Genomic DNA, 20,526 nt, shown 5'->3' on the forward strand with positions numbered 1-20,526 from the left:
TCCAGTTCCAGGGGCAAGAGCTATACCACATACACCCACTGGTCAATGTGCTGTCCACTCTGGGAGGAGGGTTTGCTGGAGTGTCTCCACTCAATGGGTGGTTCTCTGCGCTGTGGCTAGCAGTGTCCACATCAGAGGGAACGGTGCAGGCCTTGAGGGTGGGAGGCCTTTCAGAGACAGGGGACTTAGGGGCCCGGTCTACTGAAGCAGCTCTTTCCGGGGAGTCCTAGATTTATAGCTTCAAAATTGACGACATTCACTCAATACCCACGCTGAATCAAAGACGGCATAATGCCAAGTCCTACATGGCCCCCCGAGATCACAGGATGGTTCTAAGAAAGGGCCTGCTGATGTTTTCAACAGCTCACAAAAACGAGCAGTGTTCAGATCAAAGAGGACCAGTTAGCATGAACCCCAACAGGCCATCATTCTGTCAGGTCAGTAACGACTGTGTCACACTGATGTGGAACTGTGTGCTTCAAAGACCACGTCTCACTACTGAACCCAGGAGAGAACACTACAGCTCCCAGTGAGCTGCTGTGACTAACCAGAACACAGAGTGACGACAGGTAGCAAGCACGCCAGCAGCATGGAAGCGTTCACTCCCGCGGCAGCCAGGAGATGGGTCTCGACAGTCTTGGTGCTCACCCCACGCTCTGTCCACATGTAAGCGACTGGCCCAGCGCTCACTTCGCTGCAGAAGAGGGGGTGGGCAGTCAAAGCTGCCCCCTGTATGTGCTCAGGACCCACAGGAGGCACTGTTGTATCGATGTACCTGAGCAGTACGCCACCACGGCGCTGGTCCATTCCAGCTGTGGATGCCATGTGGCTGCCGCGCCCAACTCCGCACCTGACCCCCATCTTGACGCCTCTGCTGTGCCCAACTCCGCGCCTGACCTCCATCCTGACGCCTACCCCTCAGTGCCGTCCACGGGGGCCACTCTGCACCCTGGCCCACGTCTCCATGGTCTCATGGGAGTTTGGGTCTGGTATTCCTCCCCGCCCCTGCCCATGACGTGCACCAGCCTTCAGGTCCTCCCCTGTCTACACAGTGCATGCTGGGGACCCCCCGGTCCCCCATCTGGAGGACGTGGGTGCCAGGAGAGGTGTTCCGTCTTGAGGATGTGGGTGCCAGGAGAGGTGTTAACACTGAGAATACACCCCCATGTGGCCCAGAGTGGCGACAACTGCACTGATGGTAACGTCAGGGATGCCCATCTCAGAACGGAGACAGGAGGCCAGTTCTTCTAGAAAGACCCACTTCCAGCCCAAGCCCGAGTCAGTAGGAAAGCCACTTTTGGTGATTCCTGGATAATTCTGTGAAAATCGACATGAAATGTACCCTGACCAGAGCTGAAAGGTAGGAGCACTGACTGCACATTCACAGGAAACTGTCCTCAGTGAGGAGACTGGACGGGAACCATGGTGCTGCGACCCTGACTGACAGGAAGAGGGCTGGCGGGTAGTGCCAGCCCCTTCCAGCAACGTCCTGTTCCGCTGCCATGGACAGGCGGGTCTCGCATCCCTTCCAGTGCCTGCTCATCCTTGCTCTAAGTGTAATAATGGGTGGGCTGTGGCTCCCTCTAACTGCCCACCTGCGGAGAGGCCGTCCCTGTCCCTGGCTGTCAGATACTGGGTGGGAGACCCCCACCCCCCAGGTGACTGGGCCAGGTACTCGGGCAGAGCAGTGTCCCCTGGCTGGGCCCTGGGCGAAGATTATCACGGGTTCTGCTTCTAGCACCGGGCACTTCCTAGCTGGGATTTCTGAGGACTGCACTGGGCAGCTGGACGTCTCTCCATCTTCTTCATCCCCAGGTCAACCCTAGATAATCTATTATAGACAATGGCTGAGGCTGAAACTGCACTGTGAGACAGACAGGCGTTAGGCGTGATGCGCAGGACAGGTGGCAGAGCAAGCTCGAGTCGAGTCGGCAGGCTCTGTGGGTCCCGACCCCATTGCTAACACAGTCCTTACCCTCAGAATGAGTCGCTGGCGGGAATGCCCTGCCCACAGGGACTGAGCGAGCAGGGAGGCCGCAGCCTGGGCGCCACGGGCACCGCCCACAGGACCAGCATCTCGAGTCAGCCCGCCCCCCACCGGGGCAGCTGTGGCTCCGACAACAGAAGACATCCGCCCAAAGGTCAGAGGTTTCACGTTTCATTAGAAAATCATTCACAAAATAAAAAATATGTATCAAGAACAACAATGGCATTTCATTCAGGAAGTTCTCGGAGAGCAGGAGCAGCACAGAGAGAACCCCCCACCTGCTCTGCCACGCTGTCCCTGAGCACCAGTGCCCGCGGGCCAGTGACCAAGGCCGCAGCCATTCCCCACACGTCTGAGCCAGGCGTCTTGGGGCCCGGGCACTGCACTGCCGCCATTACTCGTGGGCTGAGGGCCACGCATGGAAGGTCAGTGTTGGCAAGTCCACCCAGGCCCCAGAGCCTGGCTGGGTCACTGTGAGGGACCAGGGCAGGACGTGGCCAGCATTCTCTTCCCGCCCAGTGCTGGGGCACCTGCCCTAGCACATTTCAGCTTGTTCTTCTGTAGCTGCATTGCATCTGCGTTTAAGGTTTAAAAAATAGAAAAGGAAAATTTCTCTTTTGTGCCATTAAGATGTCAGACCCCTACCAGCAGCTTGCCATTGGTCCCACTGTGTTCCGTGGAGGCTCCAGACAAGTCTCCCGTGGCTGTGACGGCAGCGGCCGGAGACTGCGAGACTCCCAATGGGGTCTTTCTCTGTTCCCGCCCGCCATTCTGAGAAGCAGGAGCTTATGTACCAGGACAGAACCTGTGCATGGGGAGGTACGCGCTCTGAGCTGTGTGGTCCCATGCACAGGAGAAGGCAGGTGAGGGTCTGTCCTGGGAAACCGGACAGTGACCGCCACAGAGAGGCCGGCTGAAGCAATGTGGGCTGGGACTGAGGTGACACAAGTCTCCACGGCATCCAAGCTGCAGTGGGGGAGGACAGAGGGCCAGCGGCACTGGGTCTGGAGCACTAGCGCGGTGGGAAGCCGCCCCTGTGTGTCCCCCCACGACCCCCTCGGAAGCCGCCCCTCTCCCCACGGAAGTTAGATCGGTTCCGCTCTCGTCCTCGGCTGGCGGAAGTCCCCCCTCGTCCTCCGCCGCGGGGAGCCCCGCCTCCCCGATCGGACTTAGATTTGGGAGGGGGAGACTTGGGTCGCAGTCTCTCAATCTCCTCTGTGCAGCCAGTCAGGTAGGAATTGGGGGCGCTGAAGTAGGACGCGTACGTCTCTGCATTGTAGTTACTGTTGGTCAGTGTCGGCCCCACTGTCAGCCAGCCTGCAATGGAGGGGACAGAGGTGACCCTGATCCTGTGGGAGCCATCTCACTCTCCAATCCATCCTCCCCGACATCCCTCTCACTCCCCCGACACCCATCTTTCTACAGAAGCACGGCCCTTTGTCATGAAGGCCACACTGTCCCTGTTCCTCCTCAGCCTGGACTGTGGAGCGTGCCCTCCTCCTATCCCCACTCTTGCTGCCCACTCCCCAAGACAAGCGTTCAGAAAGCAAACCTGGTGCGCCACACGAGTCTGGGCTCACTGAACATTACGTTTCATAAACCTTCCTCCCAGTGGAAATGGTACCGTTTTCCAATTAAAATCCTGGAACCCACCCTTCCTGCTGCTCCCCATGCACACCAGCCCAGCCGGGCCCCAGACTGCCCCGGCCCACACTGCTCCCCACGCACACCGGCCCAGCCAGGCCCCAGGCTGCCCCGGCCCATGCTGCTTCACATTCCCTTCTTCCATTTCTACTACCACCTTCTGCTCGGTTAGGCCCTCCACATGTGACAGACAGACAGACAGGTATACTGCACTGTTGCCCAGCCTCTCCCCTCTCAACGGGGGCCGCCTCAGACACGCCACTTTTCCGTGCAGCCTGCCGGGGCTTTCCAGACAGGTCCAAGTATGGCATCTCAGGTGTTTTACGAGGCCAGAGCCAACCTTCCAACCACAGGTCATGACAGCTGCTGTGAGCAGAGCCATGGCCCCCTGCGGTGACTGCGTCCATGCCTGTCTGCGTCCTGACAGCGCCCCCACATGCAGTCCACGCAGACACCTCCTGTGCAGTGACAGTCCCCTCCCTCAGGATGCCCGTGCACAAGCTCCACAGGGTGGGACCTGCTGCCCACCACACTGGGGACAGCGGTGCTGACGGAAAGGGTACTTGTTGACTGGACTACAACTGAAAAGGGAGTAACCACAGTGAAAGGTGAATGTACATGGTACTCTGGGGTTCCGCTGCCATGCCTCTTATGACATGCTTTGGGGGGCACTGGGAACAAGCCTCTGGAGTGCGACAGGAGCCCGAGTCCTTCAGGGCCGGTCACGTCATCTCTAAGGACTGGGGTCTCCATCTGAGAAATCGTATTTCTTCCCTCTGCCCTGAAAGCATCTCTCAGAACATTAGATCCATCATAAAACAATACAGAACGCAAGATACTTCCCTGCACTCAAGTGGAGTGGCTGCTTCTGTGCAGTGCTGTCTAGAAAGTCCCCACTGTCTAAGCACATGGATGCAGTGCGCTCTGTGACACCTGAAGGAACAGCCCAGGCACAACACTGTGCCCTCCCTGACGTCAGCAGACGTCCTGGGGAACATGGCGCTCCGCACGCTCTCCAGGATGCTGGGCCTGGGCATCTGACTTGCTCCCTTGGCTGGCTTTGGTCAGGTACGTGCTGTCACAGAACACACACAGACAAGCAGCAGGAAGGAACTCAGAAATGTAGCAGTAACTCACAGGGTCTCATCCACGCCACACGTCTCACCTTAGTCAAACATGCTAACCTCTGTGCAGTAGACTGCAAGGGACCCCCCTCCGACCCGCACACTCACCATGTGAGTTTATCACACTTTCTGTAGGGGTGCTGGGAAGGACACTGACCAGGCCTGGCTTCCGCGGGCTGACACCGCACGTCCACCCTCTAAAGCAATGGTGGATGGTGTCCTAAAGTCCAGGGGGTGCACTGAGCCGGCCCCCAGAGGAGGAAGGGCATTGGAGGATTTAACCCCAACCAATGAGGGCCTCTCAGAAGCTCCTCTTCTCACTGACGTGGACACCCACTGCCTGCAAGCCCCCAGGCAGGGCTTCCTTCCTCGCTAATAGGAAACAGTGTGCAGAATGTGCCACAACGAGGAATTGGGTGGTGGTTTTTAAACAGTGAATTCACACTAGACTGAATTAGTCAAGCTTTGAAAAGACAGCACCAGCACACACGAGGAAAGAGGCCGGGGGGTAAGGCTCTGATAAAGCCAAGTCCGTGTTTCCCAGACGTGTGCTGTGTTTTGCAGGGCTGTTCAGAACGTACACATCCCTTTCTTCCACACCACAGTTCCCCAGTGAGCTGGATGCTGGCCAGAAGGAAGGGCGTGGTCAACCTCTGCACGCAGACTGACCACACGTACAGCCAACGAGCCTCCTCTTCAGTGATGGAGGTCAGTGGTTTCCAACCTTTTCATACTTGGGGACCAGTGAAGATAGAATTATTTTGGGGACTGCTGTGGCGGAAATCACCCTGTGCACACGTGAATCTGCCTAAGGTCATGGGCCTGTAATCTTCATACAACATCAGGCAGTTAACTCTTTTGCGGACTGGCACAAAATCTCTGGCAGACCAGTCCACAAACCAGTGGCTGTAAAACACTGATGTGTGGCGGCACAACACTGATGTGTGGCGGCACAGTGGACAGAGCTGGCCTGGAACACAGGGTGTTGGTTGGAAATCCTGGGCTTGGCTGATCAAGGCACATAGGACAAGCAATCAATGAACAGCTACAGTGAAGCAACTACTTCTCATTCCCCTGCCCTCCTCTCTCTCTAACCTCAGTCAATAGAAAATCTGTAATAGCGAGAACAGAGGCAAGTGATGTGAAGAAACAGAGAGCACATGACTGGGAAGTGGCGGGGGGTGGGGCTATTTCAGACCGGTCGTGACGGGGGACACGGGACGAACCGCACACTTGCTCGCAGGAGCCTCACTGTGCCCAGCACCGTGTTGCGTTTCCCACACTGCCCCGAGGAGCTCCGCGTTCTCTTTTGGTGGCCGAGGTCCTACCTGGGCGAATAGTGCTATCTCGTCCAAAGAGGTGCAGGCGTCTTCTCCCGAGACAGAAATGCTCAATGATGTGGAAAATCTCCACGGGCTTTTCTATGTTGCCGATCTCAGGCTCCTCTGTGATGATCAAGTCAATGTCGACGTTGGCGTGGATGAAGTCCCCATCCGTGCTGCGCTTCACGGTCCCTTTGATCCCCATGAGGCAGTGCTCCTGCGTGACAGCCAGAGGAGACGGTGACTCACACCCCTAACAGCTCGTAACGCTGTTTCTGAGGTCCCCAACCCCACACAGCCTTTGCTGCCCGTAACCTTGGGGACACAGCTCTGTGGCAGCACACAGGACAGCCCAAATTTCTGGGTGCGGGAACTGGCAGGGCAGACAGGGAACTGGGCTTGGGTCGCCGCTTCCCAGAATTCAGAACCCAGCCAGCGACCACGGAGGCCTTTTCCTCTGCAACAGTTAATCATGACCTGTTTTCAATAACATGGAAACACAGAACTTGACCTTGGAATCTTAAAATGATGTGGCACTGGGCCACATATCCAAGATCAAAACTAAACACAAGGTGTAAGCCTTTGAATATGGGGAGGGGACTCTAGGCATGGATATAGCCATTTTCTTTTGTTTTTAGACCTTCTCTATTTAATCTGGATGGCAGGGGTATGGATTAAACAAAGCGATCTCTCACTGGATCCCATGAGGCAAGAGCAACACGGGTGGTTCAGGTTCCCTTCAGAGGAACTTCCAGTCAGAGAGACTTAATGAGAAACATCTCCCACCAGTGGCTCCTACAGAGTGAGTTACTGGAGGACAAAACTGTTCAAGACTGACATGTGGCACATGCAGGATAGACTATTACTCAGCCAGAAAAATGGTATCAATCTTGCCATCTGCAACAACATGGATGAGCCTGGAAGGTAGTAAGCTAAGTGAAATAAATCAATAGAGAAAGCTAACTACATGATACCACTTATGTGAAGAATGTAAACACAACAAAGCAGAAACAGACTCAGACAGAGCAGTGCTCGCCAGAGGGAGGGTGGACACTGGCGAGATGAGTGAAAGGTGACTCAGGAATGCAAACTTCCGGCCATGAGATAGGTCAGTCACGGGTCAGTACTGAACAGCACCGGAGACTCTGCTCAACAGTGCTCTAACAACTCTACGGAGACAGAGGCAAGCAGACGTGTGGTGGTGATTGCTCTGCAACGTCTACAAATATCGAATCACCATGCTTACACCTGAAACTAATACAGTAGTCTAAGTCAGTTATACTTCAAAGAGAAAATCTACCTGGATGTATTCTATAAGTAAACAGTACACGGTCACTTGGAAAACAATGGCAGTTATCTGAAAGAACATCATAAAAACAGATAAGCAGACAGCAGGGCAGTACCTTTGTCCGCTGGAAGACAGCCTTTGGGTCTAAAGTCTTCGTCTTCCCAGGATTGTTTTTATTGGTTTTAATCCAACAAATATCTTCACATCTCCTGTAACCCCACTTGCGTAAACACTGGAAACCAAATTTTGAAAAAAATCCTTAGTTAATAGAAATAAACAATAGTTAAAATACCCAGCATTTTAAAACATCCCAGAGGCTTGAGACACTAAGTTCCAAGGTGTCAGAGGAACTTTGTTTCAGTACAGATACAGAAAAACAGAATTCTAGTCTTCAACTATATAGCCGTTATACAGGATACACACCTAGCTCTTAGATACTGACACATAAACAGTTCAAGATTGAAACATGCAAAGGGTTACATAATATCCAGTTCTTTAGTACCACCATCCCTTGACATCAAATAACACTCAGCCCCTCTTTAATCACAAGTAACTCAACAGATAATTTGATTCCCACCACCTCATTTTTCTATCCACTGACAAAGCCAAAAATAGTTGAAAATGTTCTTTCCAAATGAGTTTTATAAAATGTTATCTAATACTACACTTCAAAAACTTCAAAGACCTAAAATGATTACATACATGTCTTTCTTGGGTAACACTTTACTTCCATCTTCATAGCCTCTGAGACATGAACCTAGCATCTGAGAATCTGTTGCACATGACCCTCAGCTCAGCACCAGCGCATGGGGCAGGGGTGCCCAGGGCTGTCACGTGCAGGTGCGGGCCAGCAACCGGGGTCGGGACGCTGGACGCAGCTTTGACCCGGGCTCTCTTTAGAGCACACTGTGCAGTACGGTCCTGGACCCACAGACACGGGTGAGCACAGCACACGCACCGCTCGGGGAGGCTCCTGTCATGAAAAGGGGGGTGTGCTCCAAATGAAACCTGAATTTTTAGTTTAGCACCTCAGAAATCCAGCTCAGAATCTGCTCCTGTCGCCAGGTCTGTTCTGCCCTGACGCTCCTCAAATTTCACGATGGCCAAAATCCCACATACTCCGACCAGCACCAAAGCTCCGGCTGCTCCTCATGCTGAATTCTGTCTGTCATTTCTGCCCCAAATCTGCTTTCACCAACATGATCAAGTGCTAGTCAACAAATGGGACAAAACCTCCTAACGCCTCCCCAGATGTGGGAGCTGAGGCGTAAACGCTGCGATGCCTACCAGGCCTGCACTGCACTGTGTGTGTTTCCGAAGCTTGTCCAGGGCGTCTGGGGAGAGGCTGGCACAACACGGGCTACCCCCCCACCTCCATGCAGGGGTCTTGCTTTGGAGTCAGTGAGTGACAGAAGCAACGGTATTACCCACCAGCCTCAAACTTGCTAGTTATACACAAAGAATATGAAGGAACTGTAAAATTTCAGGAGTTAAGCACAAGTTTATTTCAATATAATCCCACTAAAATTCTTCACCTGTCAAATGGACACCTCCTAAAATCACCAGCATTGAGTGAGGTCACCTGTTATTTAACAAGGACTACGTTCTAAAAAATGGAAGGTGTCCCCACAAACAAGTGTGAGGCTGAAACCCACGAGGAAGAGTTTCCTCACCAGAGTTCTGCTGCTGGACAGCAGAGCTGAGACCCTGGATGGTCCTGACACCTAACCACCACGGTCTACTATTCCTGGATGAAAAAGTCTGAGAAATCTAAAACATTCCAATCACACAAAAGGAGGTTCTAATGATAGTTAAATACAAGGTACTTAGAAACACTGAGGTGTTATGACCTTGTCCCTCTCGTTCACTCACTCAAACTGTGTACTCCAGACGCTGTGCTCGTTTTCCGATTCAATCTGCCTTCCATTTCGAGTTCAGGAGGTGATGGGATTCGGAAAAACAGTTTTTAGCTACTGGGGAGCAGCAGTGAATGACACTGGGAAGCTTTTCAGGTGGAAGTTCCAGTGTTGCATGTCTAAGCTGGTCTCCTGCACCTGCAATAACTCTCGCTTGGGTTTGCTCACCCCGGGCACTGGTTAACTGAGGGTGGGCACTGCCTTTCTTATTCTTCTCCGAGGAGCTCTTCTTCATGTTTTAGTACCATTAAAGAAACGAGACAAAACATGAACCTTAAAACGTTTTATGCAGTGTATTGTATTATTTTTTGTTCTTACAAATGTAAAAATGGACATTAGAAACACCACTTACCACTCGGCCGAGGTCCAGCCCCTCCCCGGACCCGCACCAGAGGAAGAGGAAGGAGCGTGGTGCAGCGATCTCGTCGATCTCTAGCTTCATGATCTGTGGGAAGATGAGAGCACGCTCAGCCTGGGAGTAGCTGCCACGGTCTCCCAGGGTTCTGGTCCGCACGGCCTTTCAATGCCCCTCTTTTCATTAGGGACAGAATGGGAACCAGTTTTACCTTCCTGTTCCACTGTTCTTTCCTGATTCTACATCAAGACCACACACACACACACACTAACATTTATATGAAAGAGGCTGCAGGAAGCTGTGTTTACAGAATTTTAGGAGATACAGCTTGAAAACAACCTTTACCACCCACAGAAAAAGAAACTGAAGTGAAAACAGGTTGAACTACCCCAATGTTAGGGGTGATACCTGTCTGTTTCCTTCTGCATCTCTGCCTGCAGCGGTTGACTGGCCCAGAGTGGCGCTCAGGTATTTTTTTTTTGTTACTGATGATAAAAACTTACCTTTTGGAACTAATTAAAGTTATCAACATGCTTAGTTATATTTAGGAAAACATAACCTTATTGCTATTACTTTATAATGAAATTACTATCCTCCTTATCCATCACGGCTCCTTAGAGAAAAGCTGTGTTTTACAGGCACACTTATGCTCTGAGCACGTGCAAAGTCAGCCACTGGTCGTCCTGATGACCTCGGACCTCTCTCGGGGCACACCAAGCACACCAAGACCGGGCCTGTGCGTCTTCTACAGACTGCTGACTCCCTGCCTGGTGGCTCTCGCCTACGAACGCACTGCAACATGGGTCGTGTACCCAGGCCTTCAGCCACCACGCACCGTAATTGCACTTAGGACACTGGAGAAGACGGCGACACTGAACACCTTTACTGTCTGAGAGCCAGGCAGTGGCCCGGGAGGCGCGGCCACTTACGTCATCCCACGTCCAGCACTTCTCATTGGCGGTGATGCCGGTCTCCCTGTAGTACTCCTCCAGGGGCGGTTCCAGCAGGATGACGTCGAACTTGGGCGTCAGCTCTCTGATGTCAAAGGCTTCCATATCGGCCTGCAGGTACCTGGGGAGCAGCGCGGGGAAGGCGGGACAGGACTTTCAGATGCCCCGCAGGGGGTGCGTCCTCGTCTACCACAAGGCAGCACTAGCGCGGTACTGAACGCAGCCCCACGGAGGGCACCATTGCTCAGCCCGAGACGCCCATGTGCTCCTGCAGGACATGCACCAGGCCCGCTCCCCACGCACCCAGCATAGGCCCTTCTTTCTCTGTACTGGGAGACCCAGGCTCAGCTGTCACTCTCCCGGGCCCTCTTTACCGTCACCTGAGCACCCTAAGGGACACCACGCTACCTTTCCTCTCAACCGTTCAGTTTAGAAAAGCAATTTCTCTGTAAACTTTATATTTCTCCCTCTGAAAAATAGTTTCTAAATTTTTCTTTCTCTTTTTCTTTTTCTTTCTCTCTCTCTCTCTCTCTCTTTCTGTTTTAAAAATATATTAATAGTCTTTTCTGGCCACCTAGAATAAATTATCAGTAGCCTTCATGGAAAGGTTATTTCCATATAGTACGAAAGTACTTTGAATGTAAAATATTTAAATATAAAATACTTTAATTGTAGGAGCCTTTTAAAATAGGATAAATATTAGAGATTGCTAATATTTTCCCCACATATTCAGACATCTTTGTGGTTGTTCTAATCATTAACAGGATACATCTCAGCCAACTGTTAAAAAATGTTCAAAGCAAACAATGTGGAACAGACTCTCCAGTTTCAGAGACACACAGGCATTTCCAGGCAGGCGTCATCATCACCCTGTGGGTGAAGGAGACTGAGAAGAGGAGCGGCCCTGGGGGCTGAGCTGTAATTACTTCTTTTCCCTCTTTCCCTTCATCTAAGTTTTCTAAACATTCTTCAATAACTTTTTGAGAAGAAAAGCTATGGAAAAACATTTTAAGTAAACTCAAGAACACAATAATATGATTTTTTAAGAAAAAAGTATCTGAAGACACTTTAAGCAAACTATCTGAAAAACTGAAAGCATATTAAATGAGCACCTACTATGTACACAGCACTAGTTTCAAACTAACATGTCTTATTATAAAGGAGAAATACACACTTGTGTTAGTCTTACATATATATATATGTGCTGAACAACTTGAACAGAAGGGTTACCAGATATAAAGATTGATTTTTAAGCCTGAGGTCGTAACAAAAAGTAGTATTAAAAAGACGCTTACATGGGAGGAGTGTTAGATCTCGCTATTAACTCGTCCTTCAACCTGATGAGCTCTCTCAGCTTAGGGTACTCCTCAAATCGGTCGGCCAAACCTGAGGAGACAGTCATCCCAGATCTCAGACACTTGAGTCAACACCCCAGAGCTCACTGGTTATGATCCCTCTCAGAAAAACAACATACACCTCCCTTGACTCTCACGTTCTTTTAAGAAAGATAATTTTGAGTATTTGTAAACATTTCATACACATATTTCCTATCTAAAGATCCTCACTCCATAGGCAGGTACAAATCCAGATGTTCCAAAGACAAGTGCGAGTCACCAAACTGTCTGATTTCCCATATTTAGTACGGTAAGTAACCTGCTCAGAGCACCAGGTCTAACCACTCCCTCCTTGGGAAAGGGAGAAACAACTCCTTTCTCTTGTGCTCTCCCCCACCCCTCTTTCTTTTGGATAAAAAAAAAAAATCTCCTAAAGAACATAGTGGAAGTCTTTCTTTCCTTAATCAGGTAAAGGAAGAGAAAAAACAAAACAGATAAAATACTGCTGAACTTAAATTAACGGGCTATGCCTGTGACAAATCCCAGAACAAGTCCAGTTAGAATTAGTCTCTAATTAGAAATAACTCACAATTTTTTTTTTTTTTTTTTTTTTTTTTTTAGAGAGAGAGAGAGAGGGAAAGAGAGGAGAGAGAGAGAGAGAAGGGAGAGGAACAGAAAGCATCAACTCTCATATGTGCCTTGGCCAGGCAAGCCCAGGGTTTTGAACCGGCGACCTCAGTGTTCCCAGGTCGACACTTTATCCACTGCACCACCACAGGTCAGGCATACAACATAAGTAAATTACACGCGTGTAAGCAAGCGTGAGCAACAGCACATTCGTGACACGTCTGACGTACCGACATCCCTGATGAAGTTTTGAGGCCTGTGTCCAGTGTCTACGAAATGTTGGCAGTAGTCGTTATGGGGATTTAAACTCTGTGTGCCCTAAAGGAAAATCAAAATTAAATAAATAGCATGCATGCTGATACACTAATTCTGCAATTTTTTTTTTTATTATGAGGCCATATAAAATATGTTGATTTATAGATCTACCCACCACGACTAAAACGGTAGTATTTATCAACTCATCCTGAATAGCCAAGTATCAGAAGGCTATTATTCCATGAATAATTTTAAGTGATCTTTATCATAATAATTCCTTAATAGTTAAAAAAAGACAAATCTCGAAAACAAATAGGTATTTAAAATATTTTCAGGAACAGAGCTGAAACGCGAAGAGTTATAAAATTTCAAAAATTATTAACGTGCCTTCAGGAAAGTGCTAGAATCTTTGTAAATCTCTTCCTCGTACGGCAGGTTCTCCTCCTCCTGCTGCATCTCCAACTCGTCCTGGGAAGAGCAGAGGAAGCAGGTAGTTTATGTACGGGACGCACAGTTCACATATTATAGTATCTTGATGAAGACTCAACCTAAGTATTTTATTTCCCTAGTGGATGCTCCATTTTTTCAAATTATCATTAAAGCCAATCATTAACATCTTTGCTTTCTCATCATTATATCTAACTAGTTGTTTTCACAACATAAAAATTTGCATTTCACTTTCATCAATATGGTCTATAACTAGTTTTGTTGACCAAACTGTCTATAATTATTATCTATACTATAAATGTTAGAATGTGGCTTGAATCAAAAGATATAACCACCAATGGGCCAATTTTATTTCTATTAGATTGAACCTTATGAAACTATTTTTACAGGTCAAAATGTCCTAACATTGGGAACTCTATATGGTTTGACCTAAAACAATCCCAAATATTTAAGCTACACATTAGCATGTATCAAAATGCAATAGACGAAACAGTATGCATAAGATTAGGTATTTATATAATTGAACTACCTAGATACTTACCAAAACCATTCAGTCTCTTCTCTATTAAATACAGGTATTTATAAAATTGAACTACCTAGATACTTACCAAAACCATTCAGTCTCTTCTCTATTAAATACAGTTGTACATCAATTAACTTTAAAAAATGGAGATAGGTTTTTCATCGTAATAGTTTCTTTTCAACTAAGTATTATAATTACAAATTTAGAAGTTGGATTACTTTCTTGGGCCTCTTTCAGAAATGATTCTACATTGCTGTATAGCCCACAGGTCGTCACAGTATTTTAACTGTACTGCCCTACACTGTTAACACTGAGCACCACAAATCGAAACAGATACTACTGTAGTCTTTTGAAATCCAGTTCCATCACCCAAGCTTCTGACAGACTTACCTCTTCACTGTTATTTAAAAGCAGAACTGCTCAGTCCTTCCCAGCATTATGCCAAGGGCTTTATGTACATCATAAATCTAATTGCCACAACTGTGGCGTTCAAGTGAGGAAAGTGACAAGAAAGGTCTTAATTTAACTGATTATACATACGCTCAATTATACATACATATGTTACACTTAGGACAATTGTTTTAGACATTTTGATGTCTAAACAACTTTCTGCCAAATTTGTTCTCCTGGATAAGACTATTATTGTAAGGATTTATTTTTTCTCTACAGTAAAACTGCCCCGTTCTCTGCTTGCCTTTTTTTTTTTTTTAATATTTTTTAATTTATTTATTCATTTTTAGAGAGGAGAGAGAGAGGGAGAGAGAGAGGCAGAGAGAGAGAAGGGGGTAGGAGCTGGAAGCATCAACTCCCATATGTGCCTTGACCAGGCAAGCCCAGGGTTTTGAACCGGCAGCCTCAGCATTTCCAGGTCGACGCTTTATCCACTGCACCACCACAGGTCAGGCTCTGCTTGCCTTATACTCCTCCATTTTGTCTTCATCCATCTCTCCTTCATCCTGACACTTCCGTCTGGCACTGGGGGTAGAGGTGTCGTAGGAAGCCCTGGAAATGAAAACGGAGGTATTGCAGACAGGTATGTATAAGATGCATAAGTGCATCTATTAAGAGCATTAAATAAGTTAATAAAAAGAGAATAAAGCAAATTTTCCCAGATTAACCAGTGTCTAGTCACATAGTTTATAAATCATCTAAAAAGTCACACAACCGATTGGTAATTGTGTACTTTATCTTTAAGGGGAAGCAACCAAATGAGACAGTAAGCTGTAGCTGGGCCAGGTGGCAGAAAAGGAACTTCTGCATTAGGCAGTGTTCTAATCTGTCCAAAGCAAAACGAACGCTCAAATCTGCAACTGGAATACTGAAAGATTCTGAAACGCTTTGTAAACTACCAAGTGATTATTACTTTTAGGGAAAAGTCTGTTTTTCATAAGAACTTAAAAAATATTACCTATTTATGGTATATAAGCCAACCCTTAGTGTAACATTCTGCTTCCTAACTACTGTATGAGGAGTTACTATATGCAGAAAATAAATATTTCATCACCCATGGGCCAATGATAAAAACCAGTGGTTCTGAAACCTTTATTCTGGTGCTTTCATAACTACACACTTCATACCCAGGTTTATTTAGTAGAACAATGATCCATGCACAATATGAACATGTCAGTAAAAAGACAAAACCAAATGAAATGAACCACTTGGCCGACCTGCACGTCTCCCTTGTCTCGGCGATCTCTCTCTGCTCGTCTTTGCTGTTCAGCACAGCACCGATGCTGTCTGCACTCTCGGCGCCTAGCTGAGAGGACAAAACCAGAAAGTACATCAGTGGGCACGTCATGTTTTTAGCTATATTTGAAACTCAGACACTTAACTCTGCCAATCCTTTCTCTTAAAGTAAATAAAGCATGAAACAACAAGGTTGCAATAACAAAAAAAAAAAAGCTAACATATTGCTTGTGTTGTCAGCACTATGTTCAACACTTCACGTCCATCAACTCATACAGCATCCCTTAATTCTCCCATGCTCTAATAAAAGTCTATCAACTTTTATTTAAGCCAAGTGTTTATATGATTACAGGCACAATATCGAACATAACTAATTCCTTAAAAATGGTAATGCAAATGTTGGTTGGCAGTTGGGGGAATTTTGCAAACACAACAGGTATAAAGGCACAACACTGAACAGACAGGCTACGCTGAGAGGGATCGGTTCACAATCTTTAAGAGCCACACCAAGGAGTGTGAACTGTAACTGACAGGCCACAAGGAGCCATCCCCTACTTATTATTTCTTTTAGAGAGAGAGACAGACAGGAAGGGAGAGAGTTGAGAAGCATCAACTCATGAGGCACTTTAGTTGTTTATTGATTGCTTCTCATAGGTGCCTTGAAGGGGGGGGGGACTCCAGCCAAGCCAACGACCCCTTGAACAAGACAGTGACCTTGGGCTTCAAGCTAGCGACCTTTGGGCCCAAGGCAGCAACCATGCAGTCATGTCTATGATCCTTTGCTCAAACCGGCGACCTCGGGATTTCGAACCTGGGTCCTCAGCATCCCAGGCTGATGCTCTGTTCACTGTCCCACCGCCTGGTCAGGCCTGTCTCCTATTTTTGGGCACAAGCCGGGCATGAGGAAATCTGCACTTACATAACCTTCAGCCAGGAAAGGGGGCGGGCATAATGAAACATCAGAGGTGTAAGTCCTGGCCTCTACCCTAAACAGTCACCACTGTTCAGTCTCCCTCCTGCACGATTCCCTCATGTTTCTCCAGTGATAAACCTCTTCCCACGTATCTACCGTCCCTGGAACCTCAGCTGTTTCATAAGATCTCTCAGACCCGTATTCTGCTGACACAGGAGGCACGGCTACTTCCCACGGGGGAACGGTGGCATGAAATCTAACCTTCTTGTGATTGATTCCTCTCTGCAGACCCACGTGAGTGCAGGTTATCTCCTGGCAGGGCCCCCCAGGAACAGTGTATACAGAATAAGTAGCCCCTTCCTTGTTCTTCTTCATACCTTCTTTCCTCATTCAGATCACAGTACTTATTACAACTTCCAGTGATTATGTCTGACTTTAGTTTACGCTCCATTTATATCCTTTCATAGTCCCCATCACAATTTAGGATTGTTTTATTTGTACACTTCAATTATTTTGTCAGTTGACTTCTCCTCCCACTGAAAGATAACTCCCTCGGAGGAAGAACCACCTGTCCTGCTGATACCTGCACGTCCACCGCAGCGGTGTCCATGTCTGGCTCATAGTACCCACTCAATCAGTACGTGAAGGAACCAATGAGATTTCTTACTGGGGCCTAAGGTAGGAAACGATGCATTGCACACAGTGGACTGCAACACACAAGAGGCAGCATCTCAGGAGTCTCCACTCCGGCCACTTGCAACACAGTCCTGAGATAAGAGTCTCCCCGGCCCACCTTCTGTAAGCCCATGTCACACGGAAGCCACGCTACCTCAAGAGTGAGACGTGGACTACACAGAAGCCCCGGTAAATGGCAAAGAGGGATTTAAGACGTGGGAAGGGAAGGGACACGTCACTCGCGCGCGAGATCGGCGGTCACGCATTCCCAGGGAGCCGAGCTTGCATCCCCATCGCCGAGCGCCGGCCCGGCAGCAGGTGGCCACGCCACCAGGTACGGAGACCAGCCGTGGGCCTCGGCTGGGCGTCACCTCACGGCCGCGACGCCGAGCGGAGGAACAAGAAAGGGAGGCGGTGCAAGGGTCAAGGTCAGGGTCAGGGTCAGGGTCAGGGTCAGGGTCGGGACAGCGGATGGAGAGGGGCGGGAGGGGCGAAGGCGGCCGCGCACGCGCACTCGCGACTGGGCCCCAGCGCCGCCGACCTGCTGCGCGAGGAGCTGTCGCCGGAGCTTCTGCCGCTCCCGAATCTCCTGCAAGCGGCTGTCCATGTCCCAGCGCCTGTTCCCCGCCAATCCCGGAAACCCAGCAATGAGCCGATGAATCTCCGTTTGCTTTTCCTTCCGAGTCTGGAAAACACAAGAATCGCCTGCACTCTTCAGGCAGCCGGTAGCTTTTATCCTTTCTCCAATAAGCATTTCCGACGCGGCTGGAATTGGCTCTCCATCCCGGAAGTCCCGCCTCCTCCAGACGCGGAAATTTGACGCTTCAGAAAGTTGACCAATGAGAGACGCCACAGTGTGAGCGGAGCCAACTCTGGGCGGGGCCCGACGACGGCGGGCGGGTCGCTTGTGGTCTAACCTGGGACGTCAGACATGCTTGGTGCGGCAGCACTGTTTCCAAGGTGTGGACCCGCTCGTCGATCCCCCCTTTCCGTGCATTCCACAGTTCTGACTTTTTTTTTTTTAAAAAGTGCCAGATAGCAGTGTTTTCCTGACGGCACAGCCCGGAGCCAGGTTTGAAGCCGGGAGGGTCGCTCACTGAGTGGCCTTCGCTAGTCACTGGCCTCCAGGGGGCGATAAGGTGCCGGCCGGGGCGCCTGGCGCATGCGCCGTGGCGGAGCGCGTCGCCAAGACCGAGTGCCGTCTAGTCCTTTGCCCTCTGGGCGCGTGGTGCGGCGTCTGCCTGTGCTCGTCTGCACACCTGCGCCGCCCCGAGAGGGTCCACGGAGTCTTCTTTCCCGGGCAGTGAGCGGGGGCTAGAACAGGGGGTCCCAGGCCGGGCGGCCCCCCCTAATTGTGTTCATTCCATTGCCTCAGCTGGAAATATCGGGGGTCGCAGACGGAGTTGACCTGCTGGGGGGGGGGTCGACGTGGTGAGCCTCCTGTGTCCCTTGGGGAGGCCTTGGGGACCCGAGGCTCAGGTCGTTCCTGCTCTTACCCACCGCGCTTGTCACCTTTTCCAAATTCAAAGTATCGGGAGTGGACTGAGACGTGGTGATGCCTCCAGGTGTAACGGGCACCCTGGCAAGTACTTACCCAAGGTGGTAACATTCTTGACTCTTCTATTGGGGATTGCATTTTTTGAAAGTAGTGTTATTGATATTGTCTTCCAGATCAAAACCTGGTGAGTCAGGCGAGGCCAGCATGGGCAAGACTATATTCTCCCAATGATCAACCGTTTCTCAGAGAACTGGCTCTATAAGTCAGTTTCAAAGGCGAAGTTCTAAAAATCTTTCTCTCTCTCTCTCTCTCTCTCTTTTTTTTTTTTTTTTTGTGAGAGAGACAGAGACAGAGAGGGACAAATAGGGACAGACAGGAAGGGAGAGAGATGAGAAGCATCAATTCTTCGTTGTGGCACCTTAGTTGTTCATTGTATGCTTTCTTGTATGTACCTGGGGGGGGGGGGCTATAGCAGAGCAAGTGACCCCTTGCTCAAGCCAGCGACCTTTGGGTTTCAAGCCAGCGACCATGGGGTCATGTCTATGATCCCGGGCTTCAAGCCAGCGACATCAGAGTTTCGAACCTGGGTCCTCTGCGTCCCAGTCTGACGCTCTATACACTGCGCCACAACCTGGTCAGGTTAAAAATCTCTTAAGTGAAGGCAGCACTGCTTGAAAAATAGTGTTTGTTACCCACACTGTAAAAGAAAATGCTAATTGCATAGGAGCTAAAATGTTACCTTTAAAATCATGTAAGGTGAGTACTGATTTGAACTATTTATCAATGACAGGAATAGGCATTTTGTTCGCTCAACTCTTTAGTGACATTTATGGAGCATTTTATATGGCAGTCCCTGTGATAGTCCCCGCCTGGAGACTATCACATTCGTAAAAGTAAAAGTTCAAAGACCAAAGCAGTCAGAATTTTTCTTGATGGAGTTAACACCTAAAGGAGAAAAGTTTTTTGTTCCCACTCAAGTGCAGTTGTTTGCCTGTGGTCTCTGAGCCCTGTAGATGATGGTTGGGTGGGGCGTCTGCAAATTAGACTTCCCCAGCCTTGTCTGGTGGCTTCCAGTCACCTTCTGCCAAGAGGTGCTGCAGGCAGGGAGTCAGAGGTGGGACGTGGGGAAAGTATTGTTCATTTCTTTTCACTCCGGCTTTAGGCATTCTGGGGAATGGCTGTGCCCTTGACAAAATCCCAGAGCCAGCTGCGCAGCCCCTCCCGGTGGTCCTGGCTTCCCTTTCCCACCCTTAGGGGGCACCCCCAGCCGTGAGCTTGCTCTGGAACTCTGGTCATAAATACCAACCTCACCCTCTGTTCTCCGGGCTCCAGGACTGCAGCCACTTCCTGCAGCTAGGAGTTTCTGACTCAATCTTACGGCCCTTCTTTTGATCTTTTAGCCTTTCATGCAAACAGTTCTCCAACATAAATGCTGTCCGTTCAAAATTCCTTAGATAATTTCTGTTTTCCTGGAACCTGGACTGGTTAGGATGCAATTGGGTGTGCGACCTTAGAGTATTTACAAAGCCATTGGAACCCAGTTTGCACAAAGACAAGGCTATATAACTCTGACCATACCACACACATGTAGGGTACTGATCATGCCTATCAGTAATATCTGCTCATCACTGCAACGGAAGGGCCACTTGCGAATGTGTGTGGTGGGGAGAAAGGGAGAAGCAGCTTGGGAAGTCTCCACATATCATGCATAATTCATACTGTTTGAAAAAGGAATTTCTCTTGGCATTTATTTTAAGGGCGTCCTGAGAGATCCAACAATGTATGCATCTCACCTGAAGCCACTTGAGAATGAGTCCTCCAAACCTATATATCCAGTTGTCTTTTGGACATTTTAATAGAATGTCCCTCACATTCTCAAACTTAAAATGGATAAGACCTAAATTCACTATTCACCCCCATCCTCTCCAAAAAAATTTTAAAAAATCTATTCCACCGTTTCAGCATTTCCTATTTTGGAGAAT

At 49.1% G+C, this 20,526-nt stretch overlaps 1 protein-coding gene across 2 annotated transcripts; it reads right to left on the reverse strand.

Moving 5' to 3' along the window:
* Window positions 1-2,142: 2,142 nt before the first annotated feature.
* Window positions 2,143-17,838, reverse strand: METTL14 (methyltransferase 14, N6-adenosine-methyltransferase non-catalytic subunit). Of its 2 annotated transcripts, XM_066233953.1 has the most exons (12): window positions 17,588-17,719; window positions 16,955-17,044; window positions 15,440-15,528; window positions 14,687-14,774; window positions 13,190-13,270; window positions 12,778-12,865; window positions 11,882-11,972; window positions 10,566-10,707; window positions 9,634-9,726; window positions 7,481-7,597; window positions 6,084-6,294; window positions 2,143-3,304 (listed from the first exon to the last, which is right to left on the reverse strand). In XM_066233953.1, the coding sequence occupies exons 2-12, from the start codon at window positions 16,979-16,981 to the stop codon at window positions 3,000-3,002; spliced, it is 1,332 nt and encodes a 443-aa protein (XP_066090050.1). In that variant the 5' UTR covers window positions 16,982-17,044; window positions 17,588-17,719; the 3' UTR covers window positions 2,143-2,999. The 2 variants fall into 2 exon arrangements, with proteins under 2 accessions (XP_066090050.1, XP_066090049.1); XM_066233952.1 differs by lacking the exon at window positions 16,955-17,044 and having other exon boundaries at window positions 17,588-17,838.
* Between the last annotated feature and the right edge of the window lie 2,688 nt (window positions 17,839-20,526).

The sequence above is a fragment of the Saccopteryx bilineata genome, chromosome 1 (genome assembly GCF_036850765.1).
Source record: "Saccopteryx bilineata isolate mSacBil1 chromosome 1, mSacBil1_pri_phased_curated, whole genome shotgun sequence".
NCBI classification, from domain to species: domain Eukaryota; kingdom Metazoa; phylum Chordata; class Mammalia; order Chiroptera; family Emballonuridae; genus Saccopteryx; species Saccopteryx bilineata.

Bases quoted from the DNA above. Each gene is read 5' to 3' on its own strand.
- METTL14 (XM_066233952.1), bottom strand. From the start codon at position 17,800: ATGCTTATTGGAGAAAGGATAAAAGCTACCGGCTGCCTGAAGAGTGCA. The intron at 12,866-13,189 runs GCACGTTAATAA...ATTTTCCTTTAG, and splicing joins ATTCTAGCACTTTCCTGAAG to GGCACACAGAGTTTAAATCC. The intron at 10,708-11,881 runs GTAAGCGTCTTT...GCTGCTCCCCAG, and splicing joins AGATCTAACACTCCTCCCAT to GTACCTGCAGGCCGATATGG.